General features: G+C 49.9%; 1 protein-coding gene across 6 annotated transcripts in view; it reads left to right on the top strand.

Annotated features, from left to right (window-relative positions):
* Positions 1–237: 237 nt before the first annotated feature.
* HNF1B (HNF1 homeobox B) overlaps positions 238–18,507 on the top strand; it is a 51,476-nt gene continuing 33,206 nt past the window's right edge. For 3 of the 6 annotated variants that reach the window (XM_058560431.1, XM_058560432.1, XM_058560435.1), the window contains exons 1-4: positions 238–681; positions 5,292–5,491; positions 10,164–10,428; positions 11,892–12,127. In XM_058560431.1, the coding sequence (XP_058416414.1) occupies positions 338–681; positions 5,292–5,491; positions 10,164–10,428; positions 11,892–12,127 (1,045 nt within the window). In that variant the 5' untranslated portion in view covers positions 238–337. The remainder of the gene's footprint in view (positions 682–5,291; positions 5,492–10,163; positions 10,429–11,891; positions 12,128–18,507) is intronic. The other 3 variants (XM_058560433.1, XM_058560434.1, XM_058560436.1) reach the window with 1 other exon arrangement.

An 18,507-nucleotide genomic window follows, 5' to 3' on the forward strand; every position in this document is an offset into this window, starting at 1 on the left:
CGCTCCCGGCCCGGGTCTCCAGCTCTCCTCGTCTGCCCCTCTTGCTCTCCCTCTCTCTCGGTTTTCCCCCTCCCCATCATCATTTGCATCTTGCCGAAAGCCGGGCCCTCCCCGCTAATTTGCATATCTTATATGGCCTAATGGTGGCGATCATGGCAAGTTAGAAGTTTTCTGACTCCTCTCGGAGGAGACTCCGGGACCCCGGAGAGTAACAGGTGTCTGGAGGCTGAAGGGTGGGGGGGTTCCTGGACTTAGGGTTCGCTTGTGAAACTCCCCTCCACCCTCCTCTCTCACACCCACCCACCCCCTCACCCCCTTCTTTTTCTGTCCTTGGAAAATGGTGTCCAAGCTCACGTCGCTCCAGCAAGAACTCCTGAGCGCCCTGCTGAGCTCTGGGGTCACCAAGGAGGTGCTGGTCCAGGCCTTGGAGGAGTTGCTGCCATCCCCGAGTTTCGGGGTGAAACTGGAGACGCTGCCCCTGTCCCCTGGGAGCGGGGCCGAGCCAGACACCAAGCCGGTCTTCCATACTCTCACCAACGGCCACTCCAAGGGCCGCTTGTCCGGAGACGAGGGCTCCGAGGACGGGGACGACTATGACACCCCTCCCATCCTCAAGGAGCTGCAGGCGCTCAATACCGAGGAGGCGGCGGAGCAGCGGGCGGAGGTGGACCGAATGCTCAGGTAGGCGCCCATCGAGGTGGGGAGTACACACCCGAGCCCCTTGAGCCCCTGGCCTTGTGCCTGAGCGACACTGCGCCAGACGACTCTCGCCAAGCCTGTTTCCCACCAGAGAAGTCCCCCGGGGGGCGCTCCGCTTCTCTCCCAACACCTGGACCCCTCCCAATCCCTCAACCGGACGGCCCGGAGCCCTGAGGCTTCATCTCCCCCTGCCCAGGCCAGAGCCTGAAACCCGAAGGGCCCTGTCGGCCGGGCTGGGGCTCGGCCTGGGAGAACCCGAGCGGCGGAGCCCTTTGCCGCGAGGTTTGCCCACGCGACTGAAGGTGCGCGTGGGTGCTGTGAAACAGCGGTGATTTCCCAGGAGCAGAGGCTCAGGCCCGCACAAGCCGCAGGCCACGCATTTCTCCCGGGCACCGTCTCTCTCTAGTCGGGGAAGCCGCAGGCCAGCCTCGGGCACCAGCGTCCTGCCGTTCTTTGCAGAGGGACAGGCGGCCCCTGGGGCCGGAATCCAGGGGGCGAGTTCTCTGGTGGGCACTCCCATCCGCAGCGCCCATGCAAGGCCCCAGGGTTATCCGGAATCCCCAAAGCCAGCTGAGATTTGCAAAAGGAAATATTTGCATGTTGTAAGGTCAGGGCGGACCCGCAAGGGGCAAAAGAAACCACATATCTAAGCAAGTCAGGGGCAAACGACCCCAGTTCGCGGCGGATTTGGTCGCAATCTAGCCGCCGACACCCCGGCGTCCCCGGGGAATTCAGGCAGGCTGGCCGGCTGTCTATCTATCGGTCCGGGATCGTTTGCTGGGCCTCTCCGACCGGCCTAGGGCTTTGACAGCTGGTTACTAATTATCCAAGGAGCCCAGCGGTTCCCTTAGACCGCACGTCGGTCCCTGCCACTCCGCTTTAGGACCGAGTCCCTCGCGTGGCCTCGGACACTTGAGCACCGCGGTTTCAAGGCAGGGCCAGGGCCGAAGTCGCGCCCGGGACTCGGGCAGTCTCGGTCGCACGCCCGCAGCGGCAGTTTGGGATGGGATATGACCTTGTATTTGAATTTGCTATTTGGGGACCCGGTGGTTTTCTCTCTAGCAAAGACAATCGGGGACTTCTAGATTTTTCCCCCCCAAAGTATTTTTGCTACAATACGTAGGTTTGGGGTTCTTCCCCGGCGGTTTCCCCGCGTGGCGGCGGTTTCTCCCCCTCCGGGGTTAGGGCAAGGAAGGTGAGGGGTCGGAAGAGGAGAGGCTGGGGCGCAGGGAGGCCCGGAGTTTGACCAGGGCCTGGCAGACTAACCGAGCTCCCGCCGCCGGCCACTGGGAGCCCGCGAGGCCTAGGCCCATCCTCTTGGCTGCAGGCGCCCGCTTTCTAGCGGGGCTCCGGGAGGATCTGAGAAGCCCGAGGCGACCTAGGGCGCCCCTCCGCACCCAGCCCCGCGCGGAGCTGGACGCAGCAGAGATGTAACATAAACTGCAGCACGTGGAGTTAGGGTGTTATTAATTTATTTCTATAAATCATCAACAGAAAGATACACAAAGAGTCGTGATTAGGTTGAAAAGAGAGGCGGGTTATTCATTGGTGAAGTTGTAAACGCGGCTTAGAGGGGGAAGGAAATCAAAACGCGGACGCGGGACTGTCCGCCGCTCCCTGCGCACTCGCACTGCGCTGCGGGGCGCTCCCAGCTAAGCCCCCCGCGCCGCCCCGAGCCCTGGCGCCCGACCCGGGCTGCCAGAGCGCCCGAGCCGCCGACACCTGCAGGCCCGGCCGGCGCAGAGCCAGGCGCGGCCCAGGGTCCCGGACCTCAGCCCTCTTCCCTCTGCAAAGCCCCGGCTCCAGCGGGGCGGGGAGGGAGGCTCGGGGGCCCGAGACCCCCGTTGGGTTGGGCACGCAGGACAGACCCAGAGGTTTTTCTCCCTTGCCCAAGCGGGTGCTGCCTTCCCTCTCCCACCTTCGGGAGCAGTCGGACTTTATTAAAGTAATTTTTCAAGAAATTGCTAGCGGTTCCCAGGTCACTGCACAGTCGGCTCCTGAGCGCCAGACACTCCCACCGCCTTTTTTGCCCACCCTGTTCCCCCCGAAAGCGGAAAGAAAAGAACAAGAAGAGGCACTTTGGGGAGCGCCTGGACGCGCTTTATACCTCCTAGAAGAGGAAGGCCAGAGAGGAAGATCGGGGCCTTTGCGCTCTCTCCCCGGGCTCCGGCCCCGGGTGAGAGCCGCCTCGCCCGGCGGCCTCTAGGCTGGCGCGCCGGTGGCCTCTGGAAAGTTGGCTGCTTCGTAGAAGCCGGAGTGGCGGCTTCTTAACGAACGCGTGGCGACCTGTGCTGGGGTCCAGGGCTTTTCTGCTCGTGGGCAGCGAAGTCATTGTTCGAAAAGGAGCGTGCTGGGCGAAAGATGCGGGCGCCGCGGCCGGGCGTTTGACACCTGCGCTCCGAGCACAATGGCCGGGCGCGCTTCTCTGGATCGGTGTGTTTTTCGGGTTGGGAACCCCCAAGCATGAGCTGTATTTTCAATAAAAAACCATAACCAGCTCTCCGGGCTCTTCCCGGCGAATACACGTGAATTCTGTGGTCGGAGAGCTATAAAGGTATAACTACGCCATCTTACCCCTAACTCTAGTCCTTTAATGCGGGCTTAAAGGTTTGCTATAATTATAGGGTTTTCTTGGGCTTTTTTTTTTTTTTTAAACCTTCCCAATTGTTAAGCTAATTCACTCTTTCCACGGAACCATTCGCGCTAAGAACATTACACTATTTCGCTAGGTTTCTTAGACACACAAAATGAACACAGGTAAAGAAATTTAAAAGAAAAACAGTCAAAGAATCTGTTAAAGCAATATTAACCTTTAAAATCCAAATACTTTTTCTAACTTTAGAAGTGATTGTTCGTATGTGTCGAAAGTTTTTCCACCCTAAAAGTGTCTGTGGAAATATTCGCCAGTAATAAGTGTTTAAATGATCTCTGATATTTACACGGGTGTATCCAAAATGTTACATTATTTTTCTCTTACTCAAGATGAATTCTCCATATTTGAAACTGTAACGCATTTTCTCATTTTTTGTTGTTACTTCAATATGTTGTATTACCTTTATAAAGACCTGAGAAATTCGTTAACATATATAATTAATCTTAAAAGGTTACATTTCTCAAAAACATCTCTATCAAAGCCTGTGTTCTCACGAATTTAATGTCAAAGACTTGCTAAAATATTTAACAATTATTTAAATGCTTACAAAATATCTCAGTTTAATTACTAGATTTTTTAATTCATTAAACAAAATTAATTTTATTTGGCATATTAGAGACACCATTTGGAAATAAATTGGTTATTTCATTTGCAACACTGTATCTGTTTTTGCCACAGCTTTACACAGTTTTTTATTGTTTCATCTGAAACTAATTTTTCCCTTCGTTTTTTTCATGTTCTCTCAGACTAATATATACAACAGCATACAGTAAAAGGATGCTTTTTTTAAAGTTAAATATGTAGCTACATTAAATAAATAGTATATGGGGATGTATTGTTTCTTTAATACTTTTATTCTGTACTGTGCATTATTTTTTTAATTTCTTGTTTTAAACGATATCTTCCATTTTTAAGTCACCAATTCAACAAGCAAGAAAAGATATTGACAAAGTTGAAAACATTTTCAATGAATAAAATTCAAAGGCAGTAGTACATTGTTCTAAAGAAACTTTTTGCACACCTGTGTTTAGGAGAAATGAAAAGTATAACCATATTCTTACTTCAAACTTGAAATTTATGAGAAACATTGCCTTCCAGATACTCTTACCCTATCAGAGGAGAAATGTAAGAATACAGCAAAACAAGGCATCTGGGATCTTTACTATCTTATCCAGAAATTGAAATTACTCATCCCCATCAGGTTTATTTGGGAGGCGGGGCTGTGGAGAATTTTTTTTTTTTTTTTTAACTTTAGGTGTCTCACCTCAGCGGACTGATTCTTCAGTCCCAGGGAGGAACTTTCCTTGCATTTTTAAAAACTCGTTTCATTGTATTTCTTGAAACTTTTCTAAAACTCTGAAAACTATTTAACATTTGGCTAAGAAGTCCTCCTTTCTTCTCAGGAGGTAGACACAAAAGTTTTACCCCTATCTTATAAGACAAAAAACTGAGACACCCATTCAGAAGGAAAATAATGTGGGAGAGGTCTAGGTGAATGAAACTACCTGCCACCTCCTATCATTGTAGGATCAGCCAGCCCAGCCCCAAGTGAAAGGCATCTCCACTTTCCAGTGGGCCTCCTGCCTTTTAACATTCCGAGAAAATAAAGGAAAGCAAAATAAAACAAGAACTTTTCTTTCTGCTTAAGAAGAGAGAGAGCTGGTAGTGCTTTCTCATTCCTGAAGACGGGAAGTCATCTTCATCTTTGCCCTCCTAATCTCAAAAGACAGGGATGGAGGTACTATATAGGAGCTTTCATTTTTCCTTTTGTCTAGCTTCTATAATGGTTCTCACATCTCTCCAAGGATGTAGCTTGGACAAGTGGCGATATAGGTGAAGATCAGAGTTCTGCAGAGAGTTTAGGTAAAACCCCTAGAAAGAGAGTATTTCTCCCCAGACATCTTCCATCAGCTTCCTAACCATCTGCTTATCTGTCTAGTGAGGACCCTTGGAGGGCTGCCAAAATGATCAAGGGCTACATGCAGCAACACAACATCCCCCAGAGGGAGGTGGTCGATGTCACGGGTCTGAACCAGTCACACCTCTCCCAGCATCTCAACAAGGGCACACCTATGAAGACCCAGAAGCGCGCAGCCCTGTACACCTGGTACGTCCGAAAGCAACGGGAGATCCTCCGACGTAAGTACTTTAATCCCGCCTCTGCCTCAACCTGGAGTGACCTTTGCCCTAACTCTGACCCCTGTGGGATGCCTCAGTTTCCCCTTCATCAAGAAGGCCTGTGTAGCACTTGGTGAATATAAGGAAGCTGGCAGGTGGATTTGGCCTTCATAGTTGCTGTACAATGGATTGGCTTATGTCATTTTCTTCTCCCACAGTCCCTTACTACCCAGCCAGTTGCTTTGACAAGTCCTTCAGTGTGTGCAATGTATCTTGAATTTTTTTGATCCCTGCTCCCAACATCTTTCTCTTTGAAACCAAGTAGGTAACAGTAGAATATCGTCCCCAAAGTAAGCCAAGCTGCTCCCCTTGATACATGACCACAGATCAGAGTTTCCAAGAAAGACATTTCATAGCAGTCAATAATATTGATCACTTTACTGTTATTTTCCTCCCCTCTGAAAAGCATATAAAAAATTGAAGGTGTTTGTATATATAGATATAGTCCGAATCTGACCCTGTTATTTGGGAAGATGGGAAGTAGAACTGAATTCTGAAGCAATTAAAGATGCTTCCTTACATTTATGAAAATTGGTCGAGTTTGGGGACCTCAGCTGGTGAGCCTGTCTAATGAAGAAGCTGCTTCTGGCTAAGGCAGGACACAGGGAAAGTGTCTGCCTGTGGAACTCTGACCAGTCAGTTCTCCTCACTCCCATTCCCATCCCCAAATTTCCTTTCTGTCCCAAGATTTCTTCCACTCAATAATACTGAGAGATTTTTGTTTTGAAGTCTAGGGAAGTTTGAACTGCATTTGACTGAAAAGAGTATGAATAACATACTGTTTTGATTTTAGGAAAGTGTACTTTTACATTATACTTTAATTATTTCAGTCTAGCCCTTTTCCTAGGAAAATTTTACATGAGTTTTCACTCTCCCCACACACTGTCCTCTGTGCCATGGGCTTCTCTGTCCTCGTCAAGATATTAGTTTCCACCACTTTCTGGGTTGAGTTTTTTCCCTCTCACTGGATGGCCACTTTTTAAAATCACTCTTGTTTTCTGTCATACACTGCTCCAAATGTTTCAGTATTTATTGTCTCAATGTCCATGGGCTGGAAAGGCCTTCATGGCGGAAGGAAAGGTTTCAAGCATTCATCTCATGTTGTGGTTGTCTGGTCTTTTGTTGGAAGCTTTAAAGGATAGATTAGAAGCAGCAAGTGAGAGCCCTTGGCTGTGCAGGGGTGGAAGCCCTTTATAAACTCTAGGTTGATCCATCATCCATGGTGACTAGGTCTATAAGAATTTGTGTTTCTGACGTGAAGCAACTCTCTGTCATTCCTGGAAAGTCCGGGAAAATTCCCAGGAGCCACAGTCCCCAAAGGCCAGAGAACCGTTAGGATCTGCCCGCACTCCAAGCCAAGCGTCATGTGGCATCTCCAGCTTGAGCTGCCTCTCTGTGTTCAATGGGAGTTCCCTCAGAAAGGAGAAGGAGGCAGGAAAAGCCAACTGGAAGCTTCTAAAGAGACAGAAGTCCTAGAAAGTTTCTCACGATGCTTGAGAAGGGACATTTTACAAAAACTTATGACAGTTTCTGCAAAGGATTTTTTATTGTTGCTGTTATTGATATTATTGTTTGAAAGTCACATGAGACAAAGCTTAAGAAACATTCCTTCATTCTGTAAACACTACATAAGCACCTAATAGGAGTCAAGCACTGTGCTGGGCTGAGGGATACACGGGTCCTTTTCTCCAGGGACTTACAATTTAATGACAAAGATAAGATGTTTGAATAAATAATGACAGCTGCTTTCTAAGGGCTATTATAAAGGTATACACAAGGGGCAGCAGAGCAATTGCTAAATTGCCTGGAGGCATCACAGAGGGCTTCCTAGAGGAGGTGACATTTGAATCAAGTCTTGAAGGATGAATACAAGATACAAAATCATGGGATAAAAATAAGGAAGTGAGATAAATAGAAGGCTGCAAGTGAGTGGAGTGGGTGAAAGGAGAAAGGGGGGAGAATTTTAAAAAGATATCACATGATTACACATTTTCTTGAAAAACTAAAAATAATAGATGGTAATATTCATGGCCCCATCTACACGCATAAAATCTCCTTGTCCAAGCTGGCTCCTGAGCCTATAAAGAGGCTACTGAAGCCAACTTCTCCAAGTCAATTTTTATGAGCAATGAACATTTTCTGTCTCCCACCCCCCCCCATTAAGCTGGAAGGAAGTGGAGGAGAGTTGGTGGTGGCTGGAGGACATGTGAGAGCCTAATTCTTCAAAAATTGAGAGAGGCTAAGGCCAAGGCCCTGAAGTGGATGTTTCTGAACACGAGCAGGCAAGTCAGCCTGGCTGATACTGGCGTGTGCAGGTTCTGGACACCGGGCAGCCAACAGACAGAGGTAGCCCCCCAAACTATGGGCGGCTGTGAGTGTGCCTCACAACCACCACACACAAAACTTTGGGAGCCCGTTTTGTTACCTCCACCTAAGTTCGAGTTGAACGTTTTGTGGACATATCGGGTGGAGTTTTGTTTCTAGCAGGAGGTGACGCATAGGCTGCTGCTTAGGCGCCTTAGCATCTACAGGCTGGATTCACATTCTGGCTCCTGCCCCAAGTCCATGCAACCTTGGGCAAGTCACTTAACCAGTCTGAACCTCAGTTTCTTCATCTATGAAATGGGGATAACAATATTTCTCACATGGACAGGTTGTGAGAATTAGATGGAGGGATACATTTAGAGGACTTTGTACAATACCTCACCGTAGAAATGTTTTAATACACGTTAACTGTTATTACATCTGTTCACAACAAATGAAGACCCTCAAATAGATCCTGGGTCCTTGGGATTATCCACACTGGCTTTGGCTATTATTTATTATGACTCACATGACCACAGGGAGGAGAGAAGACACTGAGACAGACCCCCATTGAACAGGGAACTTCTTTCTCCCCCTCTGAATATCCCGAAAATAACTCACTTAGATTGCTCCTGTGAAGAACAAATAATATAGGAGGCATGAAAGACATAGGAATTTGGGTCATCATCATCATCATCATCCTGACTAGGGGTAGATGTTCTAAAAGACTAGTTAGTGCCCCTTGGGTTTTCACCCAGTCCCATTCCACAGGTGGGAAAGCTGAGAGATCAGGGAATTAAGTAACTTGACTGGGACCCTACATTATCCCATTGAGTCTGTGCCTTCCTGCCAGTAAATTGGGCAGAGACTCTCTCAGGTATCTAAAGGAATTGTTGAGAACCAGTGAAAACAGAGCCCTCGTGGCCGGAGAATCATCCAAAGTGAATGGGTCCCAAATCAAAGGCCCCGGTGACCCATTCAAGCCATGCACTGGGGAGACTGCTCGTTGACTTGGCCAATCAGCAACTGGTTAGACAAAGCCCAACACCGCCTGCAGCTGAGGTCCTAAGTCCAGGCTGGTCAGGGGCCCACTGCTCCTTGTGAGGGACCAAAATGGAAATGGACAGCTAGACCAGAAGTAAATTCCCCATTGCTGGAGGTGTATAGACTGGAAGACCTCGTGGTAGGGTGTTGTAGAGGGGATTCAGACATTAAATAGTGGCCTGACTTTGAACCTTGGGATTCAGTTGTCTCTGAGACCTGCAGGAGTGATTCCAGGAACCAAGAAAGAAAAACATCAAGGTCCAGGGCATGGGGACCAGGAGCTGGGAAATGAATCTGTTGTGTGTCCTTGCTCAGCAGGGTGCTTGGCCTCTATGCTTATTCATCTGTAAAATGGAACTAATCACCCTCATGAACCCTGCTTCATGCAGATGTGAGAAGGAGAACAACAAAGCTCTCTTCCACAAGTAAACATCAAATCTCATTTAAACATATAGGCTCGGGCATCACCACTGGGCGAGCTGCCATCTTTCTGTCATGCATTCAACGAAAGTGTATTAAGGATCACGTTGTGCCTGGGCCCTGGGAATTGGACAGACGGGGGCATCAGTCCATCTACAGTTATCTTTCTCCAACGGCTAAAATGCCCTTCCTAGAAAGGGCCGGTATTTGCCGTCCTCTGCATTTGCTATCTTTCAAATGTGCGGGCAGTTTTGTAAGACCTTTCCCTGTTGGGCTATTTCCCTCATAAATGGACCCCTGGACACACACTCACACCCCCACTGTCTTTGAAATTACCTGAGATCTAAAGAGCTTCTTCTCTTTCCAATACAAAGCTCCAGTTATATCTACTTCAAAGCAGTAATCAGAAGGGTGTGCGTTGGGGGTTTTTCTAAGAGCATAAGATTATAATGTGGATACCTAGGATGGATCTACATATATGGGTGGGGAGAGCTATTTTCATTCTCTGAATATTTCGTCTGAGTACAAACTGTACCTTCAAGCATTTTCCCCCTGGACCTGAGACTGAGTTGAGCTCATCCCCTGGACATCAAAATACAAGAGTTCAGGAGTCAGAGTGTTGCTTCATGTCTGAGGGCCAGTGAGCTAATGAAAAAAAATAATAAATTGCCCTTAAAACAATGGTTGGCTACGTTTAAGCTCCTTCAAAAAAAGGAAAGGCCTCCCTTCGCACTTCCACATGCAGTAATGGCAGATCACAAAGCTTAGGGGAGAGGAATAAAGGTATTTTTGTCTGTCTATCTGTCTGTCTGTCTGCCGAGTGAAGGCTACAGACCCTATCAAATCTACTCCTTTCTCTTTTCAGAATTCAACCAGACAGTCCAGAGTTCTGGAAATATGACAGACAAAAGCAGTCAGGATCAGCTGCTATTTCTCTTTCCAGAGTTCAGTCAACAGAGCCAGGGGCCTGGGCAGTCCGATGATGCCTGCTCTGAGCCCACCAACAAGAAGATGCGTCGCAACCGGTTCAAATGGGGGCCCGCGTCCCAGCAAATCTTGTACCAGGCCTACGACCGGCAAAAGAACCCCAGCAAGGAAGAGAGGGAGGCCTTAGTGGAGGAGTGCAACAGGTAACACCACCAGAAGCTCACTCGAGCAGGAGGGCAAGCACATGGACCCAGGATCCATCCCCTCGGTCCTGGGAGATTGAGACACTGGTTATCCAGATAAGTGTGGCTAAATCAGGGTTTCCCAATATGTGTTCCACAGAACCCAAATTTCAAGTCACTAATAAATAAGTTTGAGAAAGATCCTATGCATACTTCCTCTTAGGGAGTCATGACAAACATTAATATATGAAAGGCTCTGAGAAGTCCTACAGTCAAGAACCTCACTTAGCTTTTTGAATTGTTTGTTAACCATGGAGTCGTTTTTCTGGGGAATACTTAATAACACTCCCATGAACTATTATTCCATGGAAGACACTCTGGAGAGTTCTGGCCTAAAATATGATGCCAGTGGAGTGAGAACCGTGTGTTTGACCTCCGTATAAAACTATCCCTTCGCCACACACTGGCTGTGGCCTCAACCAGTTGTACACCCGTTGGTCCAAAAGGAAACTTGGCAGGAGAGCAAAAATTGGTCGGGTCTGTTCAGTCCACTCTGCCCACACTGATTAGAGTTCTTTTTGTATCTTAACACTCTGTGTAATTCTGCAGAAAACTATTAGAAATCCTTGAGATCTCTTTTTGCTTCATTCCTGCCCCATCCTCCCTGACTCCAACATTGACTTTCTAAAAAAATCTGCTCCTTACTCTGGCCAAGACCTGTGGGCTCTCTCTTTGTCTCTGGGCTGGGATGGCTCTGGCAGTGGAAGGACACAGCCAGGGAGGTCAGGCCAGGAAGGGTGGAGGCAAAATGATCAGCCTATACATGTCACAGAGTCCCCAGTCTGTGCTCTGTCCCCGTGCTAACGAGAAGCTCCCCGGCATCCAGCAGTGTCTAAGAATCTCTCTCACACCTGGAATTGGGGTTTCATCAGCAATGATCAAACTACAGACCAGCCATCTCCATGTGTCCCCCTTTTCCCTTACCCAGCTTGCCCTTTGGAGGGGATTCCTGCCAAGCGAATAGAGGATCTGGCTTCCCTGGTACCCTTTCGGGGTGTCCAAACCCTAGAATACTAGAAGTCTTTTCGGAGTGCTTTGAAGGGACTCAGACAGAGCCAGCAAAGGACTTTGCCTTTCGTAGGGTGGGCAGAATAGCAAGATGAGGAGGTGTCAGGAGGCCCAGTCTGGACCTTCCCCCTGGAGTTGCCTGCCCTTGGCTGGCTGACTTCTCCTTGGGAGCCACACCGGAGGCCTGGGGCAGCACAGCTTGCTCTGTACCTGTGTTCGGCCCCACTCCAGCCATCATCATCAGAGAACTCGATGGGCTGGAATTTTCTCAGGACAGCCTCTTTCCTAGGCTCCCACTCTGTCCTCAGCATCTCCACACTCCTAACAAGACCACTGTGATGTGTGTTTGGGGCCAAGCACCAGCAAGCCTCCCCCTGGCCGCCCTCACTCACCATCTCCTCTCTGTCTCTTCTCAGGGCAGAATGCTTGCAGCGAGGCGTCTCCCCCTCCAAGGCCCATGGCCTGGGCTCCAACCTGGTCACTGAGGTCCGTGTCTACAACTGGTTTGCAAACCGCAGGAAGGAGGAGGCGTTCCGGCAAAAGCTGGCCATGGACGCCTACAGCTCCAACCAGACACACAGCCTGAACCCCCTGCTCTCCCACAGCTCCCCTCACCACCAGCCCAGCACGTCTCCTCCAAACAAACTGCCAGGTAAGCAGGGCCGGCCCCCACGGCCTCGGCAGCCGGACCGTCCTGCTTCTCCCCACGGGTCTCATCTGGGTCAAGATTTTTCAGAGGAGGAAATGTTTTGGGCTAGTCCTAGGGCTGGCCTCCTCCCGTTGCCAGAATATTCTCGTGAAAATAGTGTGTGGCTGTGGTCAGCTTTCCTCTGAGTCCTTGCTTGGCCTCAGGGAGCCCTTCGCCCCCTTCTTCTCTAGGCCTCTTTCTTCTCCTTGGGTGGCTGCTGACTTAGCAAGCAGGTTAGTGCCACCATCAGATTAGCCCGGAAGGTTGCCTTATTGGTCTGCCAGGTCCAAACTGCAAGCAGAGGGGTCGCCTCCTCCATCCTCGTCTGTATCCCACCCCAGCGCTCTGTCCAGCTGCAGCAGGAGGAGCCCAGGGGCCTCGGGACGGTCACTCTATGGGCAGCCTCTGCTTGTTGGCTTCTGTTTCCTGCCAGAGTTTGGGGGGAGTCAGTCACCTGAAATCTTTGCAGTGATGAGTTACCCAAAACCAGTTGTACCTACTGTGTGCTATTGGGTGCCAGGCCCTCTGCTGAGGGGTATGAGCTTATCGGGATGGAATCCTACATCTTCACTGTGGGAATGGACTCCATATGCTGAGCTCTGCATCAGGAATAGGCTGGGGTGAGCACTTCTCCCCCAGGGCTTAGTTTTCCCGGGAAAGCTGGCTTCCCAGAATGGGGGAGGTCGGTTGGTGCCCATGTAGACAGTGTGGCGTGGTCTCCTGCCTGCTCTGGGGGAGAGCTTGCAAAAGCAGAGCCAAGCACCATTTCTAACTTGAGGTGATTCTGAAATCTGTTCTTCACCTCGCTTGCTGGTTGCCCTTCTGCTGGGAGAGGCCTGAGACCTGGAGCTGACCTAAGTGTTAGGGGGACAGGCTCAGAGCTACCAGCTGGATGATATCCAAGCATTTTTTCCACACCGTGCCCTCCCATAGCATGACCTCTTCAGTGGTCTCTGGAAGCCTGAAACTGTCCAGCATGAAGCCTGGGCCAGGGCTGGGGGCTTCTCTGGATCCTGCTCCCACAGAAGGGAAGGGCTCGGCCACGTGGGGAGAAAATTTGTGTTGCTCTTGAAAGACAGAGAAGCCCTCAGAGGAACAGTGGCCTGATTGCAGAGTAACTCAGCCCCTTTATGGAAAGTTGGAAATTGGAAGCAGGGTTCAGAGGGCAGTGGCATGTGGCCGGCACTGAGCAGGACTGGAGCACTTGCGCCCGCAGTGATCCACAGAGCTGGGTCTGGGAGCTGTGGGGGGCGTGGTTGGGGCAAGGGGCATTATTGAGAAGACAATGGCTATTGTGCTGGGACCTGTGATCTCCACACCAAAGTCAGGGAGCCTGCACGCCAAACAAAGGCCCAGCAGCTTTCTGACAAGCTGGGGTTGTGGTGAGGTCACCACGGGGTCGTTCGCTTAGGCATTCGGTATACTGACAGGAGACCCAGAGAGCTGGGGCTGGAGGGACGGGAGCAGGTACTGCAGATTGGGCAGGGAGGGCAGGAAAGGGAGCCCGGAGACCTCTCTGATCACTCTGAGAAGGCATGTCCCCCTGGAAGTGGATTCTCTGGGGTCCCCAGAAATTTTGACCTATAAAAAAATCATGTAATGTTAGAACTAGGAGGGACTTCAAAGAAGGAAACTGAGGCCCAGAGTTACACAGAGTGATCGTAGCAGAACAAGGACTAGACCTCAGGCCTGCTGATTCCCACTCCGTACTTTCCCTCAGCACAGAGGTGCGTTGAATATGAACTAAGTCCCAGCACCGTGCTGGTGATGAGTAAGACATGTCCCTGACCTCTGGGGCTTATTATCTAGTTGGGGAGACATCATGCTGGGGGGTGTGAAGTCCCCAGAACCAACTGGGGATCAAGGTTATCTTTGGGGGCTTCGTGCGTCTTTCTAAGGAGAGACTGCTGTTTGTGGAGCAATAATTAGGGGACACTCTATATTTTCAGTGGCTGCCTTCCCCTCCACCTTAATTTTCACTCAGGGTTCATCAAGACCATCTTTGTCCACACCCAGTGACTGGATTCTCTAGACTTAGTTTTGAATCCTGGTTCTAACCAGCCAGGTTAATTCCCTTAACTGCAGCATGGCCAATTCACGTAACTTCTCTGAGTCTGAATTTTCTGTCTATAAGATGGAGAATAATACTGACCTCATAGGGTCCATGTGAGGATTAAATGAGAGAATATGTAAACACCATCTTTCCCAATAAACCGTAACTACTATCATCATTACTCTTATTATTACAGAGGACTAAACAAGCGGCAGTGGAAAGAATGACAGGCAGCAGAAATCTATTTCCTTTTAAATTTCACACTGGGGCATTGTTCCTAAGAGGCAGTGAGATGTGTCCTGGCCCTGGGACTGGAGTGGAGGCGGCTGCTCAGCCGGTGCCTGGGGTGCAGGACACGGGATCGGTGCCTGTGTCCGCCCCTCAGGCTGCTAGGGCGGGCAGCATCTGAGCTGTGACGAGGCTCCCGGGGGATGCATCAGGGGCTAGACAGACAGCAGGCTGGAGACTAGCACTCAGGGAAGGCGTTTGTTTGCAGAGCCTCATTCTGGTCCCTGCAACCAAGGTATGGTCTCTGACCAAGCCCAAAATGTAATGGATGCAGAATACAAAAAGAGCTCTGTGGTAGCCGAGGAGAAACCAACCTCCAGAGTCAGCACTAGCAACCCCTAAGGCTGAGCTGGGGAGACAAGGCCCCAATCTCCCCACCCGGTACCCCCATCCTTCCCTCCCCACCACCAGCATCTGAGCCAGGAGGACCAGAGGCACCTCAGAGACAAATGCTTCCCTTGAACCCTCTTCCTGGAGAGGAGAGCATCCCTTCTCTGAGCCCCTGCCCTCCCAGCCACGCTTAGCGCCTTGTGGTCCACTTGCCCACGATGACCACAGGGTGACCCTGGTCCTGGAATGTCCGGCACAATAGGAGTGGCAGGAGGAGCCCTTTGCCTCTGTCAGCGGCTGATTGGTTACAAGGTGCCCTGCAAACACACCGTCAGCAGAATCAGCTGTTCTCAGCGTTGCCCCTCCTGGCTTTACAATCGCAGGCCAGCATGCAGCCCAGGGTTGTCATGGCTTTGTCTCCCTTATGCATGCTTAATTGACAATTAAGTTGGGGCTTTGAACCAGCCTGGCTGCCGCTGATGGGTCTTCATCTTTCCAGTGAGTGTCACAGGGACACCCTTTGTTTGCTCTTCTTGGGGGCCTGAAGTTACTGTAGCAGGCTGCAGGCAGCCATTTATCTTCAGCCTGGAAGGCCTTTATCTGCACCCCCCCATTCCAGCTCTCGCCAGCAGGAGCTGTCCCTGGTTATAGGCCCCGTGACAGCCCATTCTGAGGCCATTGAGCAGGCCCGGAGTGATGGCCCCTACCTCCATTCTGGAGCGGAATCAAGAGAAAGGCCCCCGAAAGGTCAGAGAGCAGGGCAGTGGCAAGGAAAAGGGCTGGTTGGAGACTGGTGCTCGTATTGATCGGCTCGAGGAGGAGGAGGAGGAAGTTGGCGTGGGATGGAAGCTGGCCTAGCATTGGCCCAAGCCATGGGATCTGGCTGCATGATCTGTGGTGGCCTTGCTCACTGTACCCTTTGCTCCAGTCTGTAGCAAACTCACCTGGCCACCTCCAGCTAACTCACCTGGCTGTCTTGCAACATTCGCCCCATACATAATCTCCTCCCTCTTGTATCACCTTTGGAGAAGGAGTACGGGGCTCATTCTCCTGGAAAGAAAGTGAGGCACAGAGGCGAGAAGCCCTTCCAGGGTACCCGCCAGATCCCCTGAACCACAGCCTCGTTACCTAAGAGGAGACAGTTATTTCTGTGGCCGCTTACTCCTCCCTCCCTTCCGGCTCTGTTTCTCTCTCTCCAAGCCCAGTGGATTTGATTGCCCTGATTGTCAGATCAGAGCTTGAAAACCAGACTCCTGCCTCCTGCCTCCTGCTCATCCCCTTTCATATCTCTTCCCAAGTTGCCACAGCAACCTAACTAACCCTGGGTCTTAGACAAACCAAATTCTGGGCCAGGATATCTATGTGGTTGCTGTTTTTTTCCCTGATGGTGAAATCTGCAGCACCCAAGGAAATCTCGAAAGTGCCCAGTGGCAGGGTTGTAACTAACTGTGAACAATCATAACAGCTAGTGTTGATTGAGTGCTTCCTGGGTACCAGGCCCTGGGCTGAGCACCGACAAGCATCATCTTATTTAATCCTCGCAACAAACTTGGTGGGTAGTAACCATCTCTATCCTCATCCCCATGCTACAGATAAGGAGAGGGAGATGTTTAGAATGTAAGTAATTTGCCCAAGTTCATATAGTTAGTAAGAGGCAGAGACAGGTTTGGAGCTGTTGTTACACATTGTCCATCTCTCTTTACTTTATACAGATGCTAAGAACTTTTCAGGCATGAAAACCAACACACACACACACACACACACACAATCCCCTCACAGTCCCTTCTTCCCCCACGTTCTTACTGCTCCCCTCTGAATGACAAGGAGGCTTTGGGAGAGCATGGCCAAGGAGGTGAGGTAAGGGTGAGAGTCTCCCGGTCTGGGCAGTTTACCGCTTCTTCCTTCAACTGTTGCCCCTGACCAAGGTGGATTCTGCGCCCTGCCCAGGGAAGAAATCAAAGCCCCCTCTTTCATGACCCTATCCCCATCTGGGTGGGGATTTGAACTGCCCTTGCAGTCAGCACTGTCTGGGGCACTAAATGCCTTAACAACTTAATGGGGCTTCTGAGACAAGGCAGGCACCTCAGCTCACCTCTGGAGCCCCGCCCCCTCCCTGGGCAGCAGACGAGGGGGGGCGGTTTATGAGGGCAGTTGTAAAAATATTCATCTCCGCAGCTAAGGTCCCATAGTAAATAAGCCCCATTCTCCTAAGTAGCAGATTATTTCAGTTCAGAAGAGAAACAAATCCTGCCTTGAAACGTCTATTGTAGGAAACACATATGCTGACTTAGAGTTTAGTGGTGGACATAGCTCCAATGTTCTCTCTCGTAGGGACTTTATCTGACTGCTCTTTTATCTGTTAAATCTGAAGGTCATTTTATCTTGCGGTACCACCCCATGGTTGCCACTAGATTGCGGAAGACAATCAGGATATTGATGAGATTGTGAAGGCCAGCCTTCAGAGCATTCTGCTGGCAACCTCCCCCTGATAGCAGACCAACCCTGGCCTGCATACAAAGGAACCCGGCTGCTGGGCTGGTGGGGCTCCAGGCCTCTGCACAAAGGGGCCAGGAGATACCTCCGTCCTATCACTGTAGGCAGCCCTATTGGCCAAGCCTAATCCCCCTGAAGGACCCTTAGAGGATTCAAGGACTCCTTGTTGCCTCCAGACAGCTCTGAGGAGGAAGGAAGCTGCCTGCAAGCACATAGCCACGTTATGAGAGAAGTGCCCTTGGAATCTGTTTGTTAAAGGTTGGATGGGAACTGACAGGAACTTGGAGAGAAGTAAGCACCAAAGATGCAGAGAGAGGCAGAAATCTGCACAAGGGTCTTTGAAGCTAACTGCTTGATGGGCAAGCACGCGATCTGGCCTGATGCCTCTACTCACTTTTCAAGAAGTACAAGCACAAATAAGGAAGAAAAAAAACATATATATATATACACACATGAAACATAGCCCAAAAATAAAGTCAAAGGAAACATTCAATCATGGTTATCATCCTAGATGTTCATAAGAACTCATGTATAGGGATTGGCAAACTCTTTCTGTAAAGAGCCAGATAGTAAATATTTTAGGCTTTTCAGGCCATACTATCTCTTTTCACAACTACTCGACTCTGCCTTGGTAAGTTAAAGCAGCCAGGGACCATATGTAAACGAATGAACATGGCTGTCTTCCAATAAAACTATTTATGGGGACTGAAATTTGAATTTCCTATAATTTCCACATATCAAAAAATATTCTTCTTTTGATTTTTTTCCGGCCATTTAAAAATGTAAAAACCATTCTGAGCTTATGGGTCATACAAAAACAGGCTGCTTTGCCCTGTGGGCCACAGTTTGCTGACCCCCACTCTAGGACAGTGGTTCCCAAACCCTGCCACACTTTAGAATCAACTGCAGGGCTTGTAAGAGTCCAATGCCAGGCTGCGCCAGAGATGCCCGACCATCAACAACCCTGACATTTAATATACACTGAAGATATTCTTCAAGGAAATGCTTTGTAAATCTAGTGGGTGTAGCAACAAAATCATGGGCAATGGAGGCAGACCTGAATTCCAACCTCAACGTGGCCACTTATTAGCTGTGTGACTCTGGGCAAGTCTCTAGGATCTCTGAGCCTCAGTTTCTCAACGTGTAAAATTGGGGACACCCACTCATGCAGATGCTGGAA

Source organism: Diceros bicornis, chromosome 18 (genome assembly GCF_020826845.1).
Source record: "Diceros bicornis minor isolate mBicDic1 chromosome 18, mDicBic1.mat.cur, whole genome shotgun sequence".
NCBI classification, from domain to species: Eukaryota; Metazoa; Chordata; class Mammalia; order Perissodactyla; family Rhinocerotidae; genus Diceros; species Diceros bicornis.